Source organism: Herpailurus yagouaroundi, unplaced genomic scaffold (assembly GCF_014898765.1).
Source record: "Herpailurus yagouaroundi ecotype Mexico unplaced genomic scaffold, PumYag 165, whole genome shotgun sequence".
Lineage (NCBI taxonomy): Eukaryota > Metazoa > Chordata > Mammalia > Carnivora > Felidae > Herpailurus > Herpailurus yagouaroundi.
In genome coordinates, this window is record NW_024412406.1 from 18,357,880 (window position 1) to 18,379,792 (window position 21,913).

Consider the following 21,913-nt stretch of genomic DNA (forward strand, 5'->3'; position numbering starts at 1 on the left):
AAGTGGGATTCATCTCAGGAATGCAAGGTTGGCTTAACATCCAAAAATCAATTATTGTAATCCACCATGGCAACAGAACAAAAAAAGCCACATGATCATCTCAATATTCAAAAATAGCACTTAACAAAATCCAACATCCTTTCCTAACAAAACACTCAGAAACCTAGGAATAGAAGTGAATTTCCTCAACCTGATAAAAAGCATCTATGAAAAACCCACAGCTAACATCATACTTGATGGTAAAAGACTGGTTGCTTTCCCTCATAAGAGCTGGAACAAGACAAGGATATCCACTCATGCTACTTCTGTTCAACATTATATTCAACCTAGAGGTTAGAACCTCTAGGTTCTAACCAGATCATTTAGGCAAGAAAAAAGAAACTCATCCAGATTGGAAAGAAAGAAGTAAAACTCTATTCACAGATGACATGATCTATATAGAAAATGCTAAGGAATCTACTAAAGAATTATTAGAACTAATAATAATATATTATTAATATACAAGATCAGTATACAAAAATTAGTTATGTTTCTGTACACTTGAGATGAACAACCCTAAAACAAACTTAAAACAATTCCATTTCTATAGCAGTAAAAGGAATAAAATACTTAGGAATAAATTTAACAAAAGGAAGTACAAAACTATTCTCTGAAAACTACAAAAGATTGTTTAAACAAATTGAAGATCCAAATAAGTGGAAAAATACCTGATGTTCATAGATTAAAAGACCTTATATTGTTAAGGTGTCAGTACTCCTCAAGTGGATCTCCACATGCAACACAGTCTCTTTCAGAATCCCAACTGATTTCTCTGTAGAAATTGATAGGCTGACCTGACAATTTAAATGGAATTGCAAGGGACCAGAGTAATGAAAAACAATCTTAAAGAACAAAGCAGGAGGACTCATACTTTCTGATTTCAAAACTTCCTGCAAAGCACCAGTGATCAAGACAGCATGGTACTGACACTTATGGCCCTTAAGTACTTACCTCGGGGACATAGAGATGAGTGGAGTAGAATTGAGAGTCAAGAATCCATGTGTCTGTGGTCACCTGGTTTTTGACAAGAGTAACAAGCCCATTCAAGGGGGAAAGAATGGCCTTTTCAGTAATTGTGCTAGAACAACTGAAGAGCCACACAGAAAAAGATGAAATTGATCTTTAGGACTTAAAATGGATCCAAGAACTAATTATAAGAACTAAAACTATAAAACTCTTAGAAGAAAAAACATAGAGTAAATTTTTATGACCTTGAATTGGGCAATGGATTTTTAGATATGACACCAAAAGCATGAGCAACAAAAGAAAAAAATAGATGCCTTAGAATTCATCAAAATTAAAAACGTTTGGGGCACCCGGGTCGCTCAGTCGATTGAGTGTCCGACTCTTGATTTCAGCTCAGGTCATGATGCCAGAGTCGTGGGATCAAGCCCTGCGTGGGCTCCATGATGAGCATGTAGCCTGCTTGGGATTCTCTCTCTCTCTGTTCCTGTCCCACACTTGCACGTGTGTGTGTGCTCTCTCTCTCAAAATAAAAGGAAAAAAAAGGTGTTTTTTAATTAAAAACTTTTTTTAATTACAAACTTTTGTGTTTCAAAGGACACTCAAGAAAGTTTTAGCCCACAAAATGGGAGAAAATAGTTGCAAACTACATCCAATTAGGGACTTACATCTAGACTATACAAGGAAGTCCTACAACTCAGTAATAAAAAAAGACAACTCAATTTAAAAAATGGGCCAAGGATCTAAATAGGTATTTTTCCAAAAAAGATTTATAAATGACCGATAAGCATGGAAAGATGCTCCAGCATTTCCATCAGAGAAATGCACATCAAAACCACAATGAGAGACAGAATAAAAAATAATAAGTGTTGGCAAGGATGTGGAGAAATCAGAACCCTCATACACTGCTGTTTGGAATGTAAAATGGTGCAGCCACTTTGGAAAACAGTTTGGCAGTTCTTCAGAATGCTAAACATAGAGTTACCAAATGACACAGCAATTTCACTTCTAAGGGAAATGAAAACAGGTCCACACAAAAACTTGAGCATTTATAGCAGCATTTTTCAAATAGCCAAAAAGTAGAAACAACCTAAATGTCTGCCACATGATGAGTAAATAAACAAAAGTGGTATATCCATACAGTAGAATGTTATTCAACCATAAAAAGGAATGAATTTCTGATATTTGTTATAACTTGGATGTACCTGGAAAACTTTTTGTTAAGTGAAATAAACCAGACGCAAAAGGTCACGGTGTGTTATTCCATTTATATGAAATGCCCAGAAAATGTATTTCCATAAGGAAAAAGCAGATTGATATTTGCCAAGGGCTAGGGGGAAGGGAGAATGGAGAATAACTGCTTATGAGTATGAGGTTTCCTTTGGGATGATGAAATATTCTAAAATTAACAGTGATGATGGTTGTACATATCTGTAAGTATACTAAACACCATTGTGTTGTATATTTAAATGGGTGAATTGTATGGTTTGTGAACTATATCAAGAAAGCTGTTTAAAAAATGTTATCAGTATTTAAAGCTTCCCTTATGGTTTCAGAATACTTTTAAAGTAGTGATTCAGAAGTTTGAAGAAAAAAGTCCACAATTTTTGTTTCATGGTGGAGTCAGTCATAATTATCTAAAATTCTATCCATCTTCTTTGTCATGAATATAAAAGTTAGAAAAGTATGCCAGAATTGCAATAAGCATTTAAAATTAAACCATCCCAATTAAACATGTTGATCTGTTAGTATAAAACTGCTTTGTTTTAGTGTAATACGTGAACAGATGCATGTGAGCTTTGCCTTGCATTTGTTTTTGGAGTTCAGTTGCTTTAGTGGAACACAGTTTTACATGAGGAATCATGCACAGGCCTAAATGAAAAAAGAAGGTCCATTCAGAGCCCAAACTTGGCTTATTAGTAACACGTATATAAAACATTCAGATATATGCAGAGAGATGCCAACCGATGGCCTACTTTAAGATTTGTGTAAATATATTTATAATTTATATCTAACTTATAATAGTTAAAATGTTTTAATGTTTGCATATGTGTACTTTTTGAGAAATAATTATCATTAAAATTCACTCGTTTAAAGTGTACAGTGTGGTTTTTATTATATTCACACGGTTGTGCAGTATTGCACACCTTCACTACTGTCTAATTTCAGAATACTTGCATCACCTAAAAACCACCTGTTAGCAGTCACTCCCCACTGTCCCCTTCCCTAGCCCCTGGCAACTGCGCATCTGATCTCTATCTCTGTGTATTAACATACTGGATATGTGCATTATCAGTACTATAAATTTTAAATAGTTAAAAGTATCCAATAATTAGAATCAGTTTCAAGACAGTTTGAACATGTATGTTTTACAGTATTCACTTCAAATGATTGAAAAATTCCATGTTTCTAATTTTATAATCAGTCAACTGATCAATCCCTTGTCAGATATTTAGAAAGTTTACAGTTTTTCACTGCTATAAACAGTGTTGTGATGAAAGTCTTTGTAGCTAAATCTTCATGCTTACCCATGATAATTTCCTTAAGATTAATTCCTAGAAGTGGTATATAGCTAGTTAAAATGTTAGGTTTAGGGGCGCCTGGGTGGCGCAGTTGGTTAAGCGTCCGACTTCAACCAGGTCACGATCTCACGGTCCGTGAGTTCGAGCCCCGCGTCGGGCTCTGGGCTGATGGCTCAGAGCCTGGAGCCTGTTTCCGATTCTGTGTCTCCCTCTCTCTCTGCCCCTCGCCCGTTCATGCTCTGTCTCTCTCTGTCCCAAAAATAAATAAACGTTGAAAAAAAAATTTTTTTTTTTAAAATTAAAAAAAAAAATGTTAGGTTTAGTTTTAAGTCTTGATACACGTTGCCAAATTACTTGCAAGAAAGCTTATATCAATTTACACTCAAACAGTAATGTAAGAAAAAGGGACACCTGAGTGGCTCAGTTGGTAGATTGTCTGACTTCAGGTCATGATCTCACAGTTCATGGGTTCAGCCCCATATCAGCTCGCTGCTGTCAGCCTATCAGAGCCGGCTTCAGATCCTCTGTCCCCCTCTCTCTGCCCCTCCCCTGCTTGTGTTCTTCCCGAAATAAATAAATATTTAAAAAACTCAAAAAGTTGTAAAGTGTAATAATACAATAAATAAATATTTTTATGTATAGGGTGATATCTGTCTCCCAATTAAATGTTGACTAATTTTGAAAATTGTTTTCTACTTGACACTTTAGAAACTTTTCAGTGAACAAGTTATTTAAAAATCAACTGTTCTTGAAACATTGTCTCTCATAGCAAAGTTAGTATGGTACCAGTCTATATTCTATATATATGGTACCAGAACTTCTATTCTAGGTTCTAAACAAGAGACTCTTTAAGTATATTTTATTCATCCGTTGTAAACTGACTGGATTACATCTAACTGGTTCAAATTGTCCATAGAATTAAAACTTTCAACTCTATCCAATTCTCTATTTTAGGTGTTGTTTGTTTTTTTTTTTTAAGTTTTCCCAGGAAATCTTGAAATAAGCCATACTAATAGCCAAAAATGACAGGATTTTATTTTTGTCTTTTTTAAATTTTTTTTTCAATGTTTTTATTTATTTTTGGGACAGAGAGAGACAGAGCATGAACGGGGGACGGGCAGAGAGAGGGAGACACAGAATCGGAAACAGGCTCCAGGCTCTGAGCCATCAGCCCAGAGCCCGACGCGGGGCTCGAACTCACGGACCGCGAGATCGTGACCTGGCTGAAGTCGGACGCTTAACCGACTGCGCCACCCAGGCGCCCCTATTTTTGTCTTTATACAAATACATGTTGGAAGTGTCAAAACTGACATAACTTTTCTGAGAGGGGGGAAATTTAGTCTAGATTGAGGAAATGAGTTGGGGACAAGTGTGGTGGCAATAATGTCTAGGCTGTGTTCAGGAAATCTTGAGTAATTGGTTGCAATTAGAATATGTATGGGGGAAATGATATTAAAAGTTAAGTTTGTACCATAAAATACAAATATTAAGTGGTTTTCTATATCTTCTTGGTAATAAAGCATGCTATAAGATAAGGAAAGATGTATGATAAAGTGCTGTGTTTGCAATTTGATGAGAGGGTTAAATGTTTTTGTGCTCTTTGGTGTGTCCCCCTTTTAACATTGATCATATAGGTTTTTTCTTAGATCAGTTTCTCTCTTTTTTTTTTATTGATTTTTGAGAGGGAGGGAAGGGGCAGAGAGCGTGGGTCCTTAGCAGGCTCCATGCTGTCGGTGCAGAGCCCATTGTGGGGCTTGGTCTCACAAATTGTGAGATCCTGACCTGAGCTGAGATCAAGAGTTGGATGCTTGACCAACTGAGCCACCCAGGTGCCCCATATTGGTTTTTCTTAGATCACCTAACACCTGCCCCCCCCCCATCTTAGCAGCTTTTTAGAGAGATGATGGTATATTGAATGGGGCATCTCTCTTTCAGAAGTGGGGGGGGGGTGGGGAGAGGAGGTTATACATACACACACACACCTTGTTTTATCCTCTGGCCAGTAGTTCCCAAATGATAATGGCAAATCCCAGGAGAATCTGGGATTTTGGCAAGGGACTCATGAATATACATGTACTCAAAACAGTAAACTTAAAAATATAAATCTCATGTATGTACTAGTGCTTTTCAAATATAAGGAGATACTGTTGTGATTAAGTAAAATTATTTAAACATAACTACTGAACTCACAATAGTTTGTATTTTCTCAATCAGTGGATATGTTTTGCATTGTTTGCTGCAATAGCCAGGTGCAGCCACAAGAGGAGACACAGGAAAGGTTCAGGAGAAAAAACAGAGTTTATTATACTCAGAGATCCTAGAGACAGGAGACAGGGCACACCATGCAGGGCCACAGGGGAGAGCATTAGGCCACTGTCTTTGTTGGGGGTTCTCAGAGAAAGGCAGGGCATAGTGAACAGTTTTGGATTGGCAGATTTGAATAATTTGGGGCCTTGGGCATTTGGAGTGGTCTCTAGTTACCTAGTACCTGGCTCTGGGTGATTACTTTGGGGTACAAGGATCTGATGGAAGAGGGCTGGCTCTGGATAGTTTGCATATCAAGGGCATCCTCCTGGCTGGGCCCTTTGCTGTCTCCAAGAATTGATTAGCTCTAGGACTGGCAGTCTCTTCCCAGTCAGGAAGGTTTTCGTAAGATGTAGGACATCATAATATACAGATTTTCAAAAAATACACACAATACAGGCTATCAGAGGATTAACTTGTATCATGTGGGGGTTTGCAAAGTATTTGATACTTAAGGAAATTAAATACCATGTATACCAGCCAGGTCTGATTTCTTAAAAGTAAAATTATGATTTAGACTCTGAACCGCTTGGGCAAATGCCTGACTGGTTTAATATTGTGAGATGCAAGCCTGTTGTTCATGGAGGTGACTGCAAATGGACTATTGCCATTGGGTGGCAGCCGGCAAAAAGTTGAAAAGGAGAGAGCATTAGAGTCTAACTTCTTTTACTTAATGATAAATTGTTTTGTTTTTTTTTAATATTCCTGACTGTTTCATATTGTAACTTAGAGAATAAGTTAGCACTTATTAAGTGCTTAATAAGTTAGCACTGGCTAAAGGGTGGTAGATGATTTTAAAAGGTTAGTAAATTTGAGTTAATAACTTCATTTAGTTAATAACTCTTCATATGTCACAGAATTTAATAAGAACACCTTGGTGTGAAATTCCTGCATTATCTTTATGCATACCATAACTATCTGTTTTAATCCTAACTACAATTTGTGTCCAAGTACTTGCCTGTTTTTCAGGTGGAGGAAACGGAGACTTCCAGAATGTAACTTGTATCAAGACTCCATGGGTAGGAAAGGTAGACCTCAGATTTAAATCTTTAATCACATAACCCTTGGGGTGCCTGGGTGGCTCAGTTGGTTAAGTGTCTGACTTCAGCTCAGGTCATGCTCTCAGGTCATCCGTGAGTTCGTGCTGACAGCTCAGAGCCTGGAGCCTGCTTGGGATTCTGTGTCTCCCTTTCTCTCTCTGCCCCTCCCCCCCCACACTCTGTCTCTTTCTGTCAAAAATGAATAAACAGTAAAAACATTAAAAAAATCTATGATCGCATAACCCAAACTCTGCTCCTTAAGTCCAGTTTTTACAGGATACTTATTTGCATGAATTTCAGACTTAAGAGAATTCCAAACTTTAAGGAAAATTAGATATAAATAGTTTTTTGTATGTAATTTTTTGTGTGCTAAAATGCACCTAACATGAAATTTACCATTTTAACCATTTTTGATTGTACCATTAAGTGGCATCAAGTACATTCACAATGTTATTCAACCATCATCACTATCCATTTCCCAAACTTTTTCATCATGCCATACAGAAACTTAGTAGCCATCAAACAATAACTTGCTATTCCCCTCCCCCCCCCCCCACTGGTGGTAACCTCTGTAAAGAAAATATTTTTTAGTGAGAGTTTTGTTGGTGTTAGATAAGTTTTATATTTGTAGAATGTTGAGTATAAATGCATTTCTTTTGAATAAGTACTATGTAGTTCAATGCAAATTAACTTATTTTTGTTCTTTTAATTCTTTGTCTATTCTATTTTAAACAAAGCATTATAATTATATATGCTAAGTACAGAAGCCTTAGTGTTCTCTTCATTTTATTAAATATAAACAATTGGTGTTTATTTAAGGGAAAGTGGCTCTTTTTTCTGAACCTTAGTAAACTTTTTTTGTACATTGTTCTAGTTACAGCTCCTTAAGGTGGCATTAATTAATCTTAACTGCCTTTGCTGTCAGGTTCGTCAGAAAGGTAGCAAATCCAAAACATGGCAATCTTTTTGCTAGCCTACATAAATTTGTATTCTGTTCTCCTAACTGATGGTTGTCAAATTGCATATGGTTTGATTCAACCTATTTCTTTAATGAACATAAAATGTAATATTGCCCATTGTGTATTACATTAGTAATAGTTACTATTGGTGCTTTGTACTTGGCCAGACCCTGTGCTTTGGTGGGTTTTTTTATTCCATACACCTGTGAGGTTGTGAATAATTCAAAGCTCAGGTTCACCCTCTCTACCTTGACCTTGAAGTGAAAGCCAGCTTCAGTACTCTGCTTACCTTTGTGCATTCCTGCTTTTACTTAGTTTTTGCCCGAGTGTTCCTTAAATTTCTTACCAGCTCATGGATTCATTGCAGTAGATATTTTCTATATTTTCCGCTATTTTCACTTTTCAGTGGTAGGATCTGTTCTCTGAACTAGTCCACTGTTGGAAATGAAAGTGATCGCAGAGACTTTGATAAGAGATTCATTCATTCTACCTTGTAAATAGTATAATAGAAACATGGATTTTGTCCTGGTTAGCTACTATTTACCTCAACGACTTCTTCCAAATCAGTGTCAGTTACAGAACTGGATAGAAGTTTTAGTATTAGCTGCTGTGACTTGCTTTCATCTACTAAAGGAACTAAAGGAGTCTAGACTAGGGAGAGCTAAACCAAAAATTCTTTCTCTGGCCTAGGTCTGGAAGAAACTTTAAGCCCAAAAGATTTGGTTTGAGATTTGTTGAGCAGTGGCTTTCTTGTCACTTGATTTTTGTGTTGTATTCAAAGCTGTTTCTTACTGGTTTTAACATTACTGAGATGTAAGAGAAAGGAATGTTATTTGCATATATGTGTGCTGGGTGGGGGTGGGTGCTATTTAATTTGAATTTTACCATTTGTGAGATTTGGCCTTTTGCCCTCCCAGTCCTCTCCTGCTTGTGAGCCTTTAGATTTTGGTTTTAACCATCTTATCTCATTTGGTAATCCTACTATATGGTCTTGATTGGTAGATGATTACCCCTAAATGCCTTTCTCCAGCCCACCTCTCCTTCAAGGCCTTGAGACCCACAAGCCCAGCCACAGAAGGTATATTTCCATTTAGTTGTCCCTGGACCGCTTAACCCTTCACGGAAAGATTAAAGCCAATCAGTCTCTTGAATCTCATCATCTTTCTCCATTCCCATGACTATCCCCCTGTCCTAATCTAGGGCATCATCTCATTCTGGTGTAAGGCCTGGATTAAAAGCCTTCTTACAGATCTCTGGACGACTGAAGTCCACTGTGCTAATCCATTCCACACACTGGGACCCAAAGTATTTTTTCCAGAATATGATTTATTCATCACTCTCCTATGTGAAATCTTTCAGTGCTCCTCCTTTATCCTTTGTGTACGATTCAGATTCCTTAATACCATTGACCAAAGTCTTTTATTACCTTTCTGGTCTCAGCCTCTTCACCACTCCCAACTTTATACTTTACCTGTATTAAACTTCTTTTGTGAGTGGGAGGGAGTAGATTTTGCTCCTCTTTTTGAAATTCAAGCTGAAGTACAATTTCTACTCAGTTTGATGAGTTTTAACAAATGCATACACCCATGCAACTAATACTCCAAACGAGATACTGTACTTTGCAATCACCCCCAAAAATTCCTTTGTGCCTCTTTGCATCAGTTCCCCCCCAGCCCCTGCTGTAGACAATCCCTGTTGACTAGTTTTGCCTTTTCTAGAATGCACTTTTTTTTCCCCTGATTTCTTTTACTATCACAGTGTTTTTGAGATTTATCCCTTTTACTGCATGCATGAATCAGTTTCATTTTGTTCCTTAGTAGTAAATAAGTAACCCATTGTATGGATGTATCACAGTTCATTTACCCATTATCAGTTGACGGATACTTGCATCCTCACCAATTTCGACTATTATGAATGAAGCCGCTGTGAACATTCATGTTCAGGTCATTTTTTTGGACATCTATTGGATTTGCGGAGTTCGAATTGCTGCACATCCATGCCATCATTAGGTATTGTCGGTCTTTTTAATTTTAGCCGTTCTTGTGGGTGTGTAGTGGTATCTTGTGGTTTCAGTTCTCATTTCTTTAAATATGTTCAGCATCTTTTCATGTGCATATTAGTTATTTATCTCCTATTGTGACTTATCTGTTGAAATCTTTAGCCTCTACTTTTAACTGGGTTGTCTTCTACTAAAGCTCTGAATTTTTAATATCTATATAATATATTCCAGATACAAGTTCTTTGTCAGATATATGTCAAATTTATGTTGTTCCCCCCTCCAAATTTGCTTTATGTAATTAGGTGGATATAAATTAATGAACAAAAACTCAAGGTATGTGTAACAATTTAACAGAACCTAGTGGTTTACAGGGTGCCTGGGTGGGTCACTTGGTTAAGTGTCCAACTCTTGATTTTGGTTCAGGCCATAATCTCATGGTCGTGAGATCAAGCCCCACATTGGACTCCACACTGAGTGTGGATCCTGCTTGGGATTCTCTCTCTCCCTCTCTCTCTGCCCCCTCCCCGCTCATGTGCATGCTCTCTCACAATAAATAAACATTAAAAAAAAAAAAGATACTCGACAATCAAAAAGAATGAAATCTTGCCATTTGCAACTACGTGGATGGAATTAGAGGGTATTATGCTAAGTGAAATTAGAGAAAGACAAATATCATATGACTTCACTCAATGAGGAATTTAAGATAAAAAAATAGATGAACATAAGGGAAGGGAAGCAAAAATGATATAAAAACGGGGGGGGGGGACAAAACGTAAGAGACTCTTAAGTATAGAGAACAAAGGGTTGCTGGAGGGATTGTGGGAGGGGGGATGGCTAAATGGGTAAGAGGCATTAAGGAATCTACTCCTGAAATTATTGTTACACTATATGCTAACTAACTTGGATATAAATTAAAAAATATTTACACAGATATAATGAGAAAATGCTCTTTTGACAAAGGAATAAAATGTTTTTAGAATATTTGAATTATTATTAGGGGCCATGAAAAATATAAGCAGATTATGATAAAATAAAAAACCTGGTGGTTTGCTTTTTCATATTTGAGCACTATCTTTCAAAGAGCAGAAGTTTTTAGTTATAATAAAGTCCAATTAACATAAATTTTCTTTTATGATTACTGTTTTTGTATATAGAAATCTTTACTTAACCCAAGATGATGAGTATATTCTCATACTTTTTCTTAGAAATGTTTAGCCTTTATGTTTAAATGTGTGATCTGTGTTAATTTTTTACATAGTGAGAGATTGCATGTTGAGGTTCTTTTATTCTTGTATGTTTATATGCTTTCTCCAATGCCATTTTTTGTTGGAAAGACTACATTTTCCTTTGAGTTACTTTGGCACCTTTGTTGAACATCAGTTGGCCACAAAAGTGTTGGTCTGTTTCTGAACTCTGTTCAGTTCTATTGATTTTGTCTGTCTGCGTAATAACCACTATCTGGATAACTGTAGCTTTGAAAGGAGTCTTGAGATCAGGTAGTATAAGTCCTTCCGTGTTTTGTTTTTGTTTTTCCAAAAAAACTTTTGGCTATTTTAGGTCTCTTGTATTTCCTTATAAGTTTAGAATGAGCTTGTCATATTCTCCCCCTTCTCCAAAAAAAAAAAAAAAAAAATAGCATGCTGAAATTTTAATTGGGATTGCCTTGAATTGATAGATTAACTGGGAAAATTGATGTCTTAACAATATTGAGCCTTTCAATCCATGTTTATTAGTTTACTAGGTATGCTGCCCAAACAAAACATCACAACTGGGTGGCTTACAACAACAGAGATTTATTCTCTCATAGTTCTAGAAGCTAGACATCACAAATTAAGATGTCAGCAGGACCATGCTCTCTTTGAAGTCCCCAGGGGAAGAATCTTTCCATGCCTCCTCTGGTGGTTGCTGGCAATCCTTGGCATTCCTTGGCTTGTAGATGCATTATTTCAGTCTCTGCCTCCGTCTTTATATGGCCTTCTCCCTGTGTAGTTGTATGTCTGTGTCCAAATTTCTCTCTCCTTATAAGATCACCAGTTATATTGGACTCAGAACTCATTCTAACCCAGTATGCTCTCATCTTAATTACATCTGCGGAGAACCTGTTTCCAAATAAGGTCACATTCACAGGTATCCAGAGTTAGGACTTTGACATGTCTCTTGAGGGAACACAATTCAGTCCCACAACAACATATGGTATATTTCTCCATTTATGTAGCTCTTCTTTAATTTCTCTCAAAAATGTTTTAAATAGTTTACATTGTATAGATCTTGTTGCACGCATTCTATTACATTTGTCCCTAAGTATTTCATGTTTGTGGATGCTCTTGGAAATAATATGTATTTGTTTGTTTGTGTGTTTTTTGAGAGAGAGAGAGTGAGTGAGCATGAGCAGAAGGGCAGAGCGAGAGAGAGAATTCCCAGCAGGCTCCACACCAAGCACAGAGTCTGACCCAGGGCTCGATCCCATGACCTGAGATCATGACCTGAGCCAAAATCGAGAGTCAGACACCTAATTGACTGAGCCACCCAGGTGCCCTGGAAATAATATTTTTTAAATTTCATGTTGCAAACATTTTTCATTAGTATATTGAAATACAGCGATTTTTGTATATTGGTCTTATGTCTTGTGACTTTGGTAAATTTTAGTTCTAATAGGTTTTTTTTTTTTGTAGAGTTTTTAGGATTTCTACATAGACAAACTGATTGTCCTGCAAATAAAGACAGATTTTCTTCTCCTTTCCAATTTGTATGCCTTATGTTTCTTTTTCTTGTCTTAATGCATTAGCTATAACTAATAATACTATGTTGAAGTGGTAGAACAGACATCCTTACCTTGTTCATGATGTTTGGGAAAAAGCATTGTTTTTTGTTGCTCAGTATGATAATGGTTGTAGATTTTTCATAGATCTTCATAAGGTGAAGAAATTTTTCATTTATTATATTATTAGTAGGAGTGGGTATTGAGTTTTGTTAAATGCTTTTTCTTTGTCAATTGAAGTGATTGTATGATTTTTTTCTTTTACTATGTTGAATTACATTTAATTGTTTTTTCAAACATTAAGCCAATTTTGGATTCTTGGGATAATTTACCCTTAGTCATAATGCATTTCCTTTTTATATATTGTTGAATTTGATTTTCTAATGTTTTCTTTTTTTTTTTAATTTTTTTTTTTAACATTTGTTTATTTTTGAGACAGAGAGAGACAGAGCATGAATGGGGGGAGGGCCAAAGAGAGAGGGAGACACAGAATCTGAAGCAGGCTCCAGGCTCTGAGCTGTCGGCACAGAGCCTGATGCGGGGCTCAAACTCATGGACCGTGAGATCGTGACCTGAGCAAAGTCGGACGCTCAACCGACTGAGCCACCCAGGCACCCCTCTAATGTTTTCTTAAAGACTCTTGTGTCTTATGAGGGGTTTCATCTGTGGTGTCTTTTTCTTATAATGTTTTTGGTTTTGGTATCAACTGATTTTCAGCAATTTTGTTGTCATATCTTGGTGTGGTTTTGTGTTTTTCCTATTTGAAGTTCATTGACCTTCTTCGATATTGGATTGGTAGTTCTCATCAAATTTGGGAAATGTTTAGGTAATTTACACTGCTCTCTTTTTCTACTCTCTTTATTCAGCTGTTAAGCCCAACTGTGAATCTTTTAATTTAGATACTATATTTATCAGCTACAAATAGTCCATTTTTTTTAAAGTTTTAATTTATTTTTTCATTGTTTGCATGTTTTCCTTTAAATCTTTGAAAATATTATATATAATAACATTTTAGAAATTATTTTCTACTAATTCCATCATCTTGATCATTTCTAGGTTTGTTTTTTTGACTTTTTACTCCTTGGGTTGGGTTACCTTTTCCTGTTTATTCTCCTAATTTATAATTTTATTTGTCATTCTTAAAAGAGTGTTGAATTTTGATCTGGCAGACAATTTTGTTACTTGCTGATCAGCCTGATCCTTTTCGGCATATTATGAGTTTTGTTAGTGTGGGTCTAGAACGGTGTTGTTCAATAAAATTTTCTGCATTGATGGACTAGTTTTGCCCTTCTCCTAAGGTAGGGCATTTCTGGGGTCTCTGTGGAATGTCCCAGATATTCTGTGAGAGCTCTTTACAGTGGTTGGTTGCAACTCATGTCTCCTTTAGTAGTTCTTCCCTTGGTTATTCTCCTGGCCTCATGGAATCTCATACTGTACATAACTAGCTTAATATTTAGCCAAGGAGTCAAGAAGATTCACTTACAGAATTTTAGAGCCTATTTTCTTCACACTTTCCCTCTTTGGTACTCAACCTACAAATTTCAAGCACTTCAGCTTCCCTGAACTCCAGTGTCTGATTCAATTATAGTATTATGGAATCTTGGAATTGGCAGAGAGCATGAAGATCATTTGTCCTAGCCTGTCTCATAACCTCCTTGACAGAGGCTTGTTTGAGGCAGCTCTTCTCAATTTACATGGCTCAAGTTGTAGAAAGTTCTTAGATAGTAATATTGAATCAAATTCTATTTTCCACAAACTTACTGCATGTTAGTCTTATTTCTACCTTCTGTAATTTCACCAAAAAAAAAGCCAAACTGCTTAGATTATTTTACCTTATAGCTGTTTAACACCAATTCTGCCCCTCTTTATTTCTTTGCCAAAAGCATCTCCGTTCATAATACTGTTATCCCTTATGTATATTATTCTTATCTGCATTTTAAAATGCCATGTATGGGGTACCTGGGTAGCTCAGTTGGTTGACCATTTGACTCTTGATTTTGGCTCAGGTCATGATCTTAGGATCATAGGATTGAGCCCTGCGTCAGCCTCTTCACTGAGCATGGAACCTGCTTAAGATTCTCTCTACTTTCTGGCGCCTGGGTGACTCAGTTGGTTAAGCATCCGACTTCAGCTCCGATCATGGTCTTACGCTCTGTGAGTTCAAGCCCCACGTCGGGCTCTGTGCTGACAGCTCAGAGCATTGAGCCTGCTTCGGATTCTGTGTCTCCCTCTCTCTCTCTCTCTCTGTCCCCCATTCATGCTCTGTCTCTCTCTAAGAAATAAACATTAAAAAGAATTTTTTAAAAAAAGATTCTCTCTCTACTTCTCCCTCGGCCCCTTCCCTGCCTTGTACACATGTGCATACTCTCCCTAAAATTAAAAAAAAAATTAAAAATAAGATATAAGGGGTGCCTCAGTGGTTCAATCGGTTAAGTGACTTTGGCTCAGGTCATGATCTCACAGTTTGTGAATCCAAGCCCCACATCGGACTCTCTGATGTCAGCACAGAGCCTACTTCAGGTCCTTTGTCCCCCTCTCTTTCTGCCCCTCTCCCACTCACTCACACACACACACTCTCAAAAAAATAAACATTTTTAAAAAATAAATAAAAAATAAAATGCCATATATGTATGCATCTTCCAGTGTGATATTCAGACTGAACTCAGTCTCATAAAAGTGGTCTGTATTGAGAATAAGGGAACATCCTCTATCTGGATACTTATTTGACTTTCAATGTCTCCTAAGATTGCCTTTAATTACTGTCTCTTATTTAGAGATTAAACATTCTGACTTTTTTTGTTATTTGTAATTAAGCATGCTGTTTTATCCTTTGCATTTATATGCAGATTTGATATGCATTTGTCTGATCTGCACCCCAATAAATGAACTGTGGAACTAGACGAGGTCAAGAGCAGAGTTCTGTTAGTTACCTCTAGAATTCTTCCACCAGTTTGATATCAAGTACTTAATCTCTGGGTATGTTTTAGTCAGCTAGGAGTCTGCCTAAATGTAGTGTGGGGCTCACATTGCTCTGGTTTTTTTTTTTAAGATTGCCACCAGAGGGCGCCTGGGTGGCGCAGTCGGTTAAGCGTCCGACTTCAGCCAGGTCACCATCTCACGGTCCGTGAGTTCGAGCCCCGCGTCAGGCTCTGGGCTGATGGCTCAGAGCCTGGAGCCTGTTTCCGATTCTGTGTCTCCCTCTCTCTCTGCCCCTCCCCCGTTCATGCTCTATCTCTCTCTGTCCCAAAAATAAATAAAAACGTGGGGAAAAAAATTAAAAAAAAAAAAAGTTTTAAAAAGATTGCCACCAGAGACTTCATGTGCAGCTTTGCTGAAATTAAGGTGTCCCCTGTTTATGACATTCTCCTGGTCTAATAACATACCAGTAGTCTTACACTTACAGCATGCACGTTGATGTTCTTTTTCTAAGTTCATACTCTATAGATCTGCACTACTGTTTTTTCCTTCTAAAAATTGCAACCACTTCTACTTTTCCATAATTTTTAATATATCATGAACAATGGTTCAATATGCAAATCTCAGTTCTTTTAGTATCATAAGACAGTTGTCTGTAACAGAAGACTTGAATGTTTTGTAAAATGTCAAGGTGCTTTTACTGCTTCCTCCATACTCTAGGACTAATCACATGCCCATTGTCGTCAACTACTGAGATACTATGTAACAAAAAACTTAATTCGGAGCTGTAAATCAATATGATACAAAGGTCTTAATTTACTGGTAAAATTCCCATGTTACCATAGTTTTAAAATATTTTTGTTATTGAAGCTTCATTTTTTGTCACTTTCCTATCTCTTGAAATTCATACCATTTGAAGAATAATAAGCCCTGATATGTGGGTTTGAACAAAAAACCTGCTTTGACACATTATTTGCTGTGAAAAGTGGCTGGAATTCAAAATGATAAAAGCACAATTGGAAGGTTTTGACTATAGTGTTTATATTTTTCTATTACAAGTTTCGTTATAGTTTTCCACAGACACAACATTTGTATAAAGAACTCTGGGATAGGCTATTTCTGTCCATGAGAATCCAAAATTATAGACGCTGATGTCAATGCAGATGAGGGTAGCCTAATTTGGTTAAGGGAAGGACATGCTGAGTCTCTATATGGATAGCTAAAGGCTATGGCCAAGATTGACAGGTGTCCTGTGGGTGGCAGAGAGCCCCAGGGATAAAATTTGCAGTTGGATTACTTCTCTAAAACACAATGATCAAAGTCAATGTCTTTTCTTTCTATTGATCACAGTTTTAAACTATTTTAACATAGTCTGCCTTTAATACTTTGATTTTTCAGATATTAGCCCCAGAAAGTTAAAAAAAATTATACTTTGTTCTTAAAGTATCAAATTCTGTTTTTGAAAGCTTAGTTGTATCCTGTGCCTTAATTTTTCTAGTATAGTCTGATTTTTTTGTTGTTGTTATCCTTCCATGTTTCACTAACGCTTTGGGGTGAGAAAAGTTCATGTAAAAGGATACATGTGTCATTAGTGTAAAAGAGGTAGCTTTTTCTTTATGGAATAATTTACATGATTCAATCTGGAAAGATTAATATTTAGGAGAATTTTCTATGAAATACACATAATGTAAAGGAATATTCATACTAATTTGATAGCAGCTTTTGCTTTTATTTCATCTTATTGAATTTTTTATTGTTAAAAGAAGTCTTGTGACTTATAAATTAGTAGTAAATATCTCATATCTCACAAAAAGAAAAAAATTTAAACCTATTAGGTCCATGCCATTAAGAGTGTTAAGGGTACTGTTTTAAGAAAAAAATTACATTGCGTAAGATTTTTTAAGATTTGAATGATATACATGTATCATTAGCGATGAAGGATCTATGGGTTTTTTTAGGCATAAATTCAATACTGTTTCTATTCAAATAGAGAATGTTCTAATTTGGGAGGCTTGTGTCCTGATTATCTCTGTATTTTACTGTTAGACATACAGTAGAAATTTAAGAAGAGGGTGCTGGGAAAACCACTTTAGGGAGCCAACCTATTCACTAGTGTGAACAATGAAAGCCAAGACCCTAGCTCTCCTAGGCCCTAGACAAGCACAGTGCAAGTTGCCCTCATAGATCCGTGTGACTTCAGTTAAGTCTTTTGTTGGGTTGAAGCTGGAGTGATTAGGTCAGTATCCTTCTTGGGTCTTAAATATCTAATTCTGATTTGGCAAAAATTTACTGAGAGCTGCTATAAGCGAAGTATTCTTGTATGACACTCTTGTAAGTCCTGTGAAGGTGAGGAGTAGAAGGGCCTGCGAAGCGGTGACTTGCCCTGGCTCACTCAGCTCTTGGGAGTAAAGATGCGAAATAAACCCAGATTCTTGTCTCTAAGACTAGTAGAGTTTTGAGATGGTGGAAATAAACTCTTGACAGAAATTCACTTAAATGAGAGAACTGTTAGGACTGCCTTTCTTACTGTCTTTTTTTTTTTTTTTTTCTGTGTCTCAATTCTGATTCTTGCCTTTTTTTCCTGTTCGAGCCTTCCTTTGTAGACTAAATGAAAATGCAGATCCTTGAGCTCACCGTTAACCAAAAAGACATAAAAATATTTAAGTACTGTACTGAAAACAGCAATGTATTTGCTTCTCAAAATTTGACTCTTTAAGTAGCTGATTGGAAAGGAAGTATGAAAATGAGATGTACTCCTGGACTGAGCATCACGGTGATGGGCTAATTCAGAGTGTGCAACATGGGCTAGAGTGGCAGATAATGACCTCAAGTCTGTGGTAGCCACTGGTGCAGGCTCCACAGCCCCTTACCCATGGCCACCAGCATTTCTCCTGAGACTCCGGTGAATACGCGTTCTGCTGCTCTGTCCTGCCCCTGGGCATCCTTTCGTTTTGGTTACTGGAACCCTACTAGAATGCAGAGAGTAATGAAAGACCCTGACAATCTCATGTCACGCTTAGGTTCCTGACAAAAAAAGTCTTCTCCATTTGTTCAAGGATTGCATTACAGCTTGTTAGTTCAGTAGCAAGAAGAGATATACATAATGTATAAGGTAGAGTGAGAAATTTATGACCATGTGTTATAAACGGTTTCAATTTAGGAAAATTTTGATTTAGATCTGCTAATTTAATTTATGCTTCATTTTGACAGGTCTAGAATTAACTTTTAAATAAACTCTTCGTACTGAGGATTGGATCATGAAAATAGCATTAGTATTTGACCCATTTGGGCTATTTCAAATATTTTAGAACCATCCTTTGTGTGGTGTTGACATGCAGATGCCTCTGTCTTGTCACGGACTGCAGTCTGGCAGTCCTGTCACGTCCTCAGTATTTCTCCGGCCAGCCCCCTCTCTTCATCTCTACCACCCAGCCTAGGCTCATGTCCTCTCGCCTGGACCTCTGCAGTGGCCTCTTAACTGCCTGGCCAGCTCTACCCCACAGAGCTGTCCTTGACCAATACCTGCTGAAGCTCTTTAAGGGTAGCTTTCAGGATGAAGACCAAACACCTTCACATGGACTCTGCTTTGGCTCGCCCTGGGTTCTAGCCACCCCTGTTCTTGCCATCTGTTCTTACTGTGCTTTGTTTCATTAGTTCCTTGGCCATCATGTGTTGTGGTGTCTACACAGATCACTCTTCCTGTCCTCTTCATGTTCTTGCCCCTTCATTTCAGCTCAGGGACATTTCAGGAACTGTGGGAAGAAGACCCTCACCTCTCAATTAGGTCAGATCCAGTCTGTGTTGGCAGTTCTTACCTCCACTTCATTGTGGACACTTGTTACATGTGCAATTTTGCACTTATTTTTGTAGACTTTGGTTACAGGAGACTCTGACAAAACTGTAAGCTTCTCAAGGGCGGGAGCCATTTCTGTTTTCACTGGGTGATGATGCCCTTGGCATCTAGCACAGGGCCTGGTGCATAGGAGCAGCGTAGTAAGTATTTGCAGAATACTTGGATGAAAGTTTCAGGAAAGACTTTCTCAGCAGTACTACCTGCAACCTGCTGGCTGCTATGAGGTCATGAAGGTGGATGAATATAGGCACACTTGGCTAATAGAGAGTTCACTCACCAGCCAAGAAAAGGCGACATGTAGTGAAAAATATTGTAATTATAAGCAAGATGGCATTTAGGACGTAGAAATAATATACTTTTAATTGTCTGAAAATGCGCTGTTAGACTGGCCTTTGTCAATAAATGCTAAATGAGTGAATTATAATGTTAAATAGGGCCGTCAATATTTATGAAAGACTCTAACATTCATAAAGTAATCCTAGCCCTAAAGGAAATAAAAAGTCAAACAAATTCAGTGTTAAAAGTTGAGAAGAATTAATATTTTTAAATGCCAGGACATTATACTTGTGAAGCTTGTCTATGTGAAAGAAATTAGGAAATTTTTTGTATTGCTAAACATTTTTGGGAAGTTGTGTCAAAGCACTCTGTTTAGTATTCAGATGTAGAAGTCTTTGGGGCTAGCCCGAGACCTCTTCTGTCTACATTTTGTGAGACTTTTAGGTCAGCTCTCACTAAGGTTTTTCCTTTCCTCTTCCAACATTACTTCTGCTCTCCCCCAACCCTGGGGTTGTAGCATTAAGCACGCGCTGGGTAGGAAGGCTGGCTGGCAGCGCCTTCTCAGAGGAGTCAGGTGATCGTTGTTTGAAGGCAGCTGCTTGAGGTTCAAGGCAGTCAGTGTCCCCTCTCTTCTGCCTCCGGACAGCTGGTTATTATCAAACTCGTAATAAGTCTTCCTTACTCATTGCCTGCTGGAAGAGGAGGGAGATTATGCAGCGGGCTTTTGGTTGATCCAATGGGAATTACATTGATCTGGTGTCTGGCTGTGGTTCTTATCAAGTGGATCGCCTCTAAGGTAGGCCATCTTTATTTTTAGGATTGTGACGTTCATCATTAGTTTATATATTTGATTGGAATAGAATTACTATGAATTTCTTTTGCTTCAGTTTTTATTTTTCTGATTGAAAGAGCTATGATTTTTACCTGTCAGCTGAAAAGCTTAATTGTGGTTAAGCATGTAATTTTTATTCTTCCCCCCACCTTATTCCTCCATTTAAGGGCTTTTTATGGTATCATTCCTCGGTATTGAAGTAGCTGCCCTCAGTATCATCCCCTTAAAGAAGTTTTTATAGTTATAGAAATATACCTTTTAAGATTAAATAATTATTAAACAATTTATAGTTTTGGTATACATATTTTAAATACTTTTGGAGATAAGAATTTCCTAATACTTACGTTTAATGTATAGTTGTTGAGAATTTCTGAACAGTTAGGAACTTTTTAAAAACTAAATAATAACCTCTCGTGTTCTCTGTTAAAGTGTTACTGCTACTAAGATGTGTACCTAACTTATAATATGTTGGAAAAAATGTAAGATTTATTATGTGTCTGTTGTTTTTGAACTTGAATTCTGAGGATCAGGATTCAGAAATGCTTCCATCTAGACAAAAGTCTCAAACTAAAGTAGGAAATATTTAAGAAGACACTATGTGAAATTATTTTTTCTATACTTGTCTAAAAATGATTGTATCTTTCTTCCATCATGCAGCTTTTTTCTTCCTGTATTAAATTGAAGAATATTCACTTAAGATTTATAAGGCCAATCAGTATTTGCTAAGTAACACAAAGCTTCCATAACGTTAAATTTCTTTTCCAGCCAGGGTTTTAATCCTTGATACATAATTTTTCGCATTTAAGCATAATGTTTTACGCATAACTAAGTGTCCCTTACGTGAAGTAGTCTTAGTGAATATGATTGAAGAAATCTCTTAAAAAATTATCTCTTAAAAAAAAACAACAGTGTACTCAAATTTTTAAAATCCTTGTGTTTTGTAAGTTAAGAATTAATTTTGTTGCACTGACAGCTGTTTACTCATTGTTTTTAAAGGATTAGCTTACCGAGTTATTGAATGAAGGTCAAGTTAGTACTAATAACACGTTAATTGAGTTGTGGATGTTTTCAAAGACTTTTTACTTTTTTTCTAACCAGCAAAAAATTAAGCTTTTAAACAAAAAGAATGTTAACATTTTAAGTTTGTGTTATTTTTTGAAAAATACAATGTTTGCATAGGCCAGAAGAATGGGACGGATACTAATTATTCAGTAGATCGATGCAGATAGACAATCAAACACCAGCATGTTTCTCTAGCACGTGTAAGATGAATATGCCCTTAAAAAGCTCACTTTACTACAGCAGAGAAAACTGCTTTTAAAACTTTGACTGGACTTGCATCTTTTGTAGTCTGGTGCTGTTGTTTAGTAATGTTACCAAAAAACGTATTTAGTGCTACTGTTGATTAAGCCCTTTGACCAGTGGTTTACAAATCCACAAAATGGAGCCAAC

At 36.9% G+C, this 21,913-nt stretch overlaps 1 protein-coding gene across 3 annotated transcripts in view; it reads left to right on the forward strand.

Moving 5' to 3' along the window:
* Nucleotides 1-21,913, forward strand: part of PDE7A (phosphodiesterase 7A) — a 127,034-nt gene that overhangs the window by 35,181 nt on the left and 69,940 nt on the right. The window contains exon 1 of one of the 3 annotated variants that reach the window (XM_040487701.1): nucleotides 20,218-20,425. The exons of the other annotated variants lie outside the window; for them this stretch is intronic. Within the exon in view, the coding sequence (XP_040343635.1) occupies nucleotides 20,366-20,425 (60 nt within the window). The 5' untranslated portion in view covers nucleotides 20,218-20,365. Of the gene's footprint in view, nucleotides 1-20,217; nucleotides 20,426-21,913 lie in introns of those variants that run through there. 3 annotated transcript variants of the gene reach the window in all.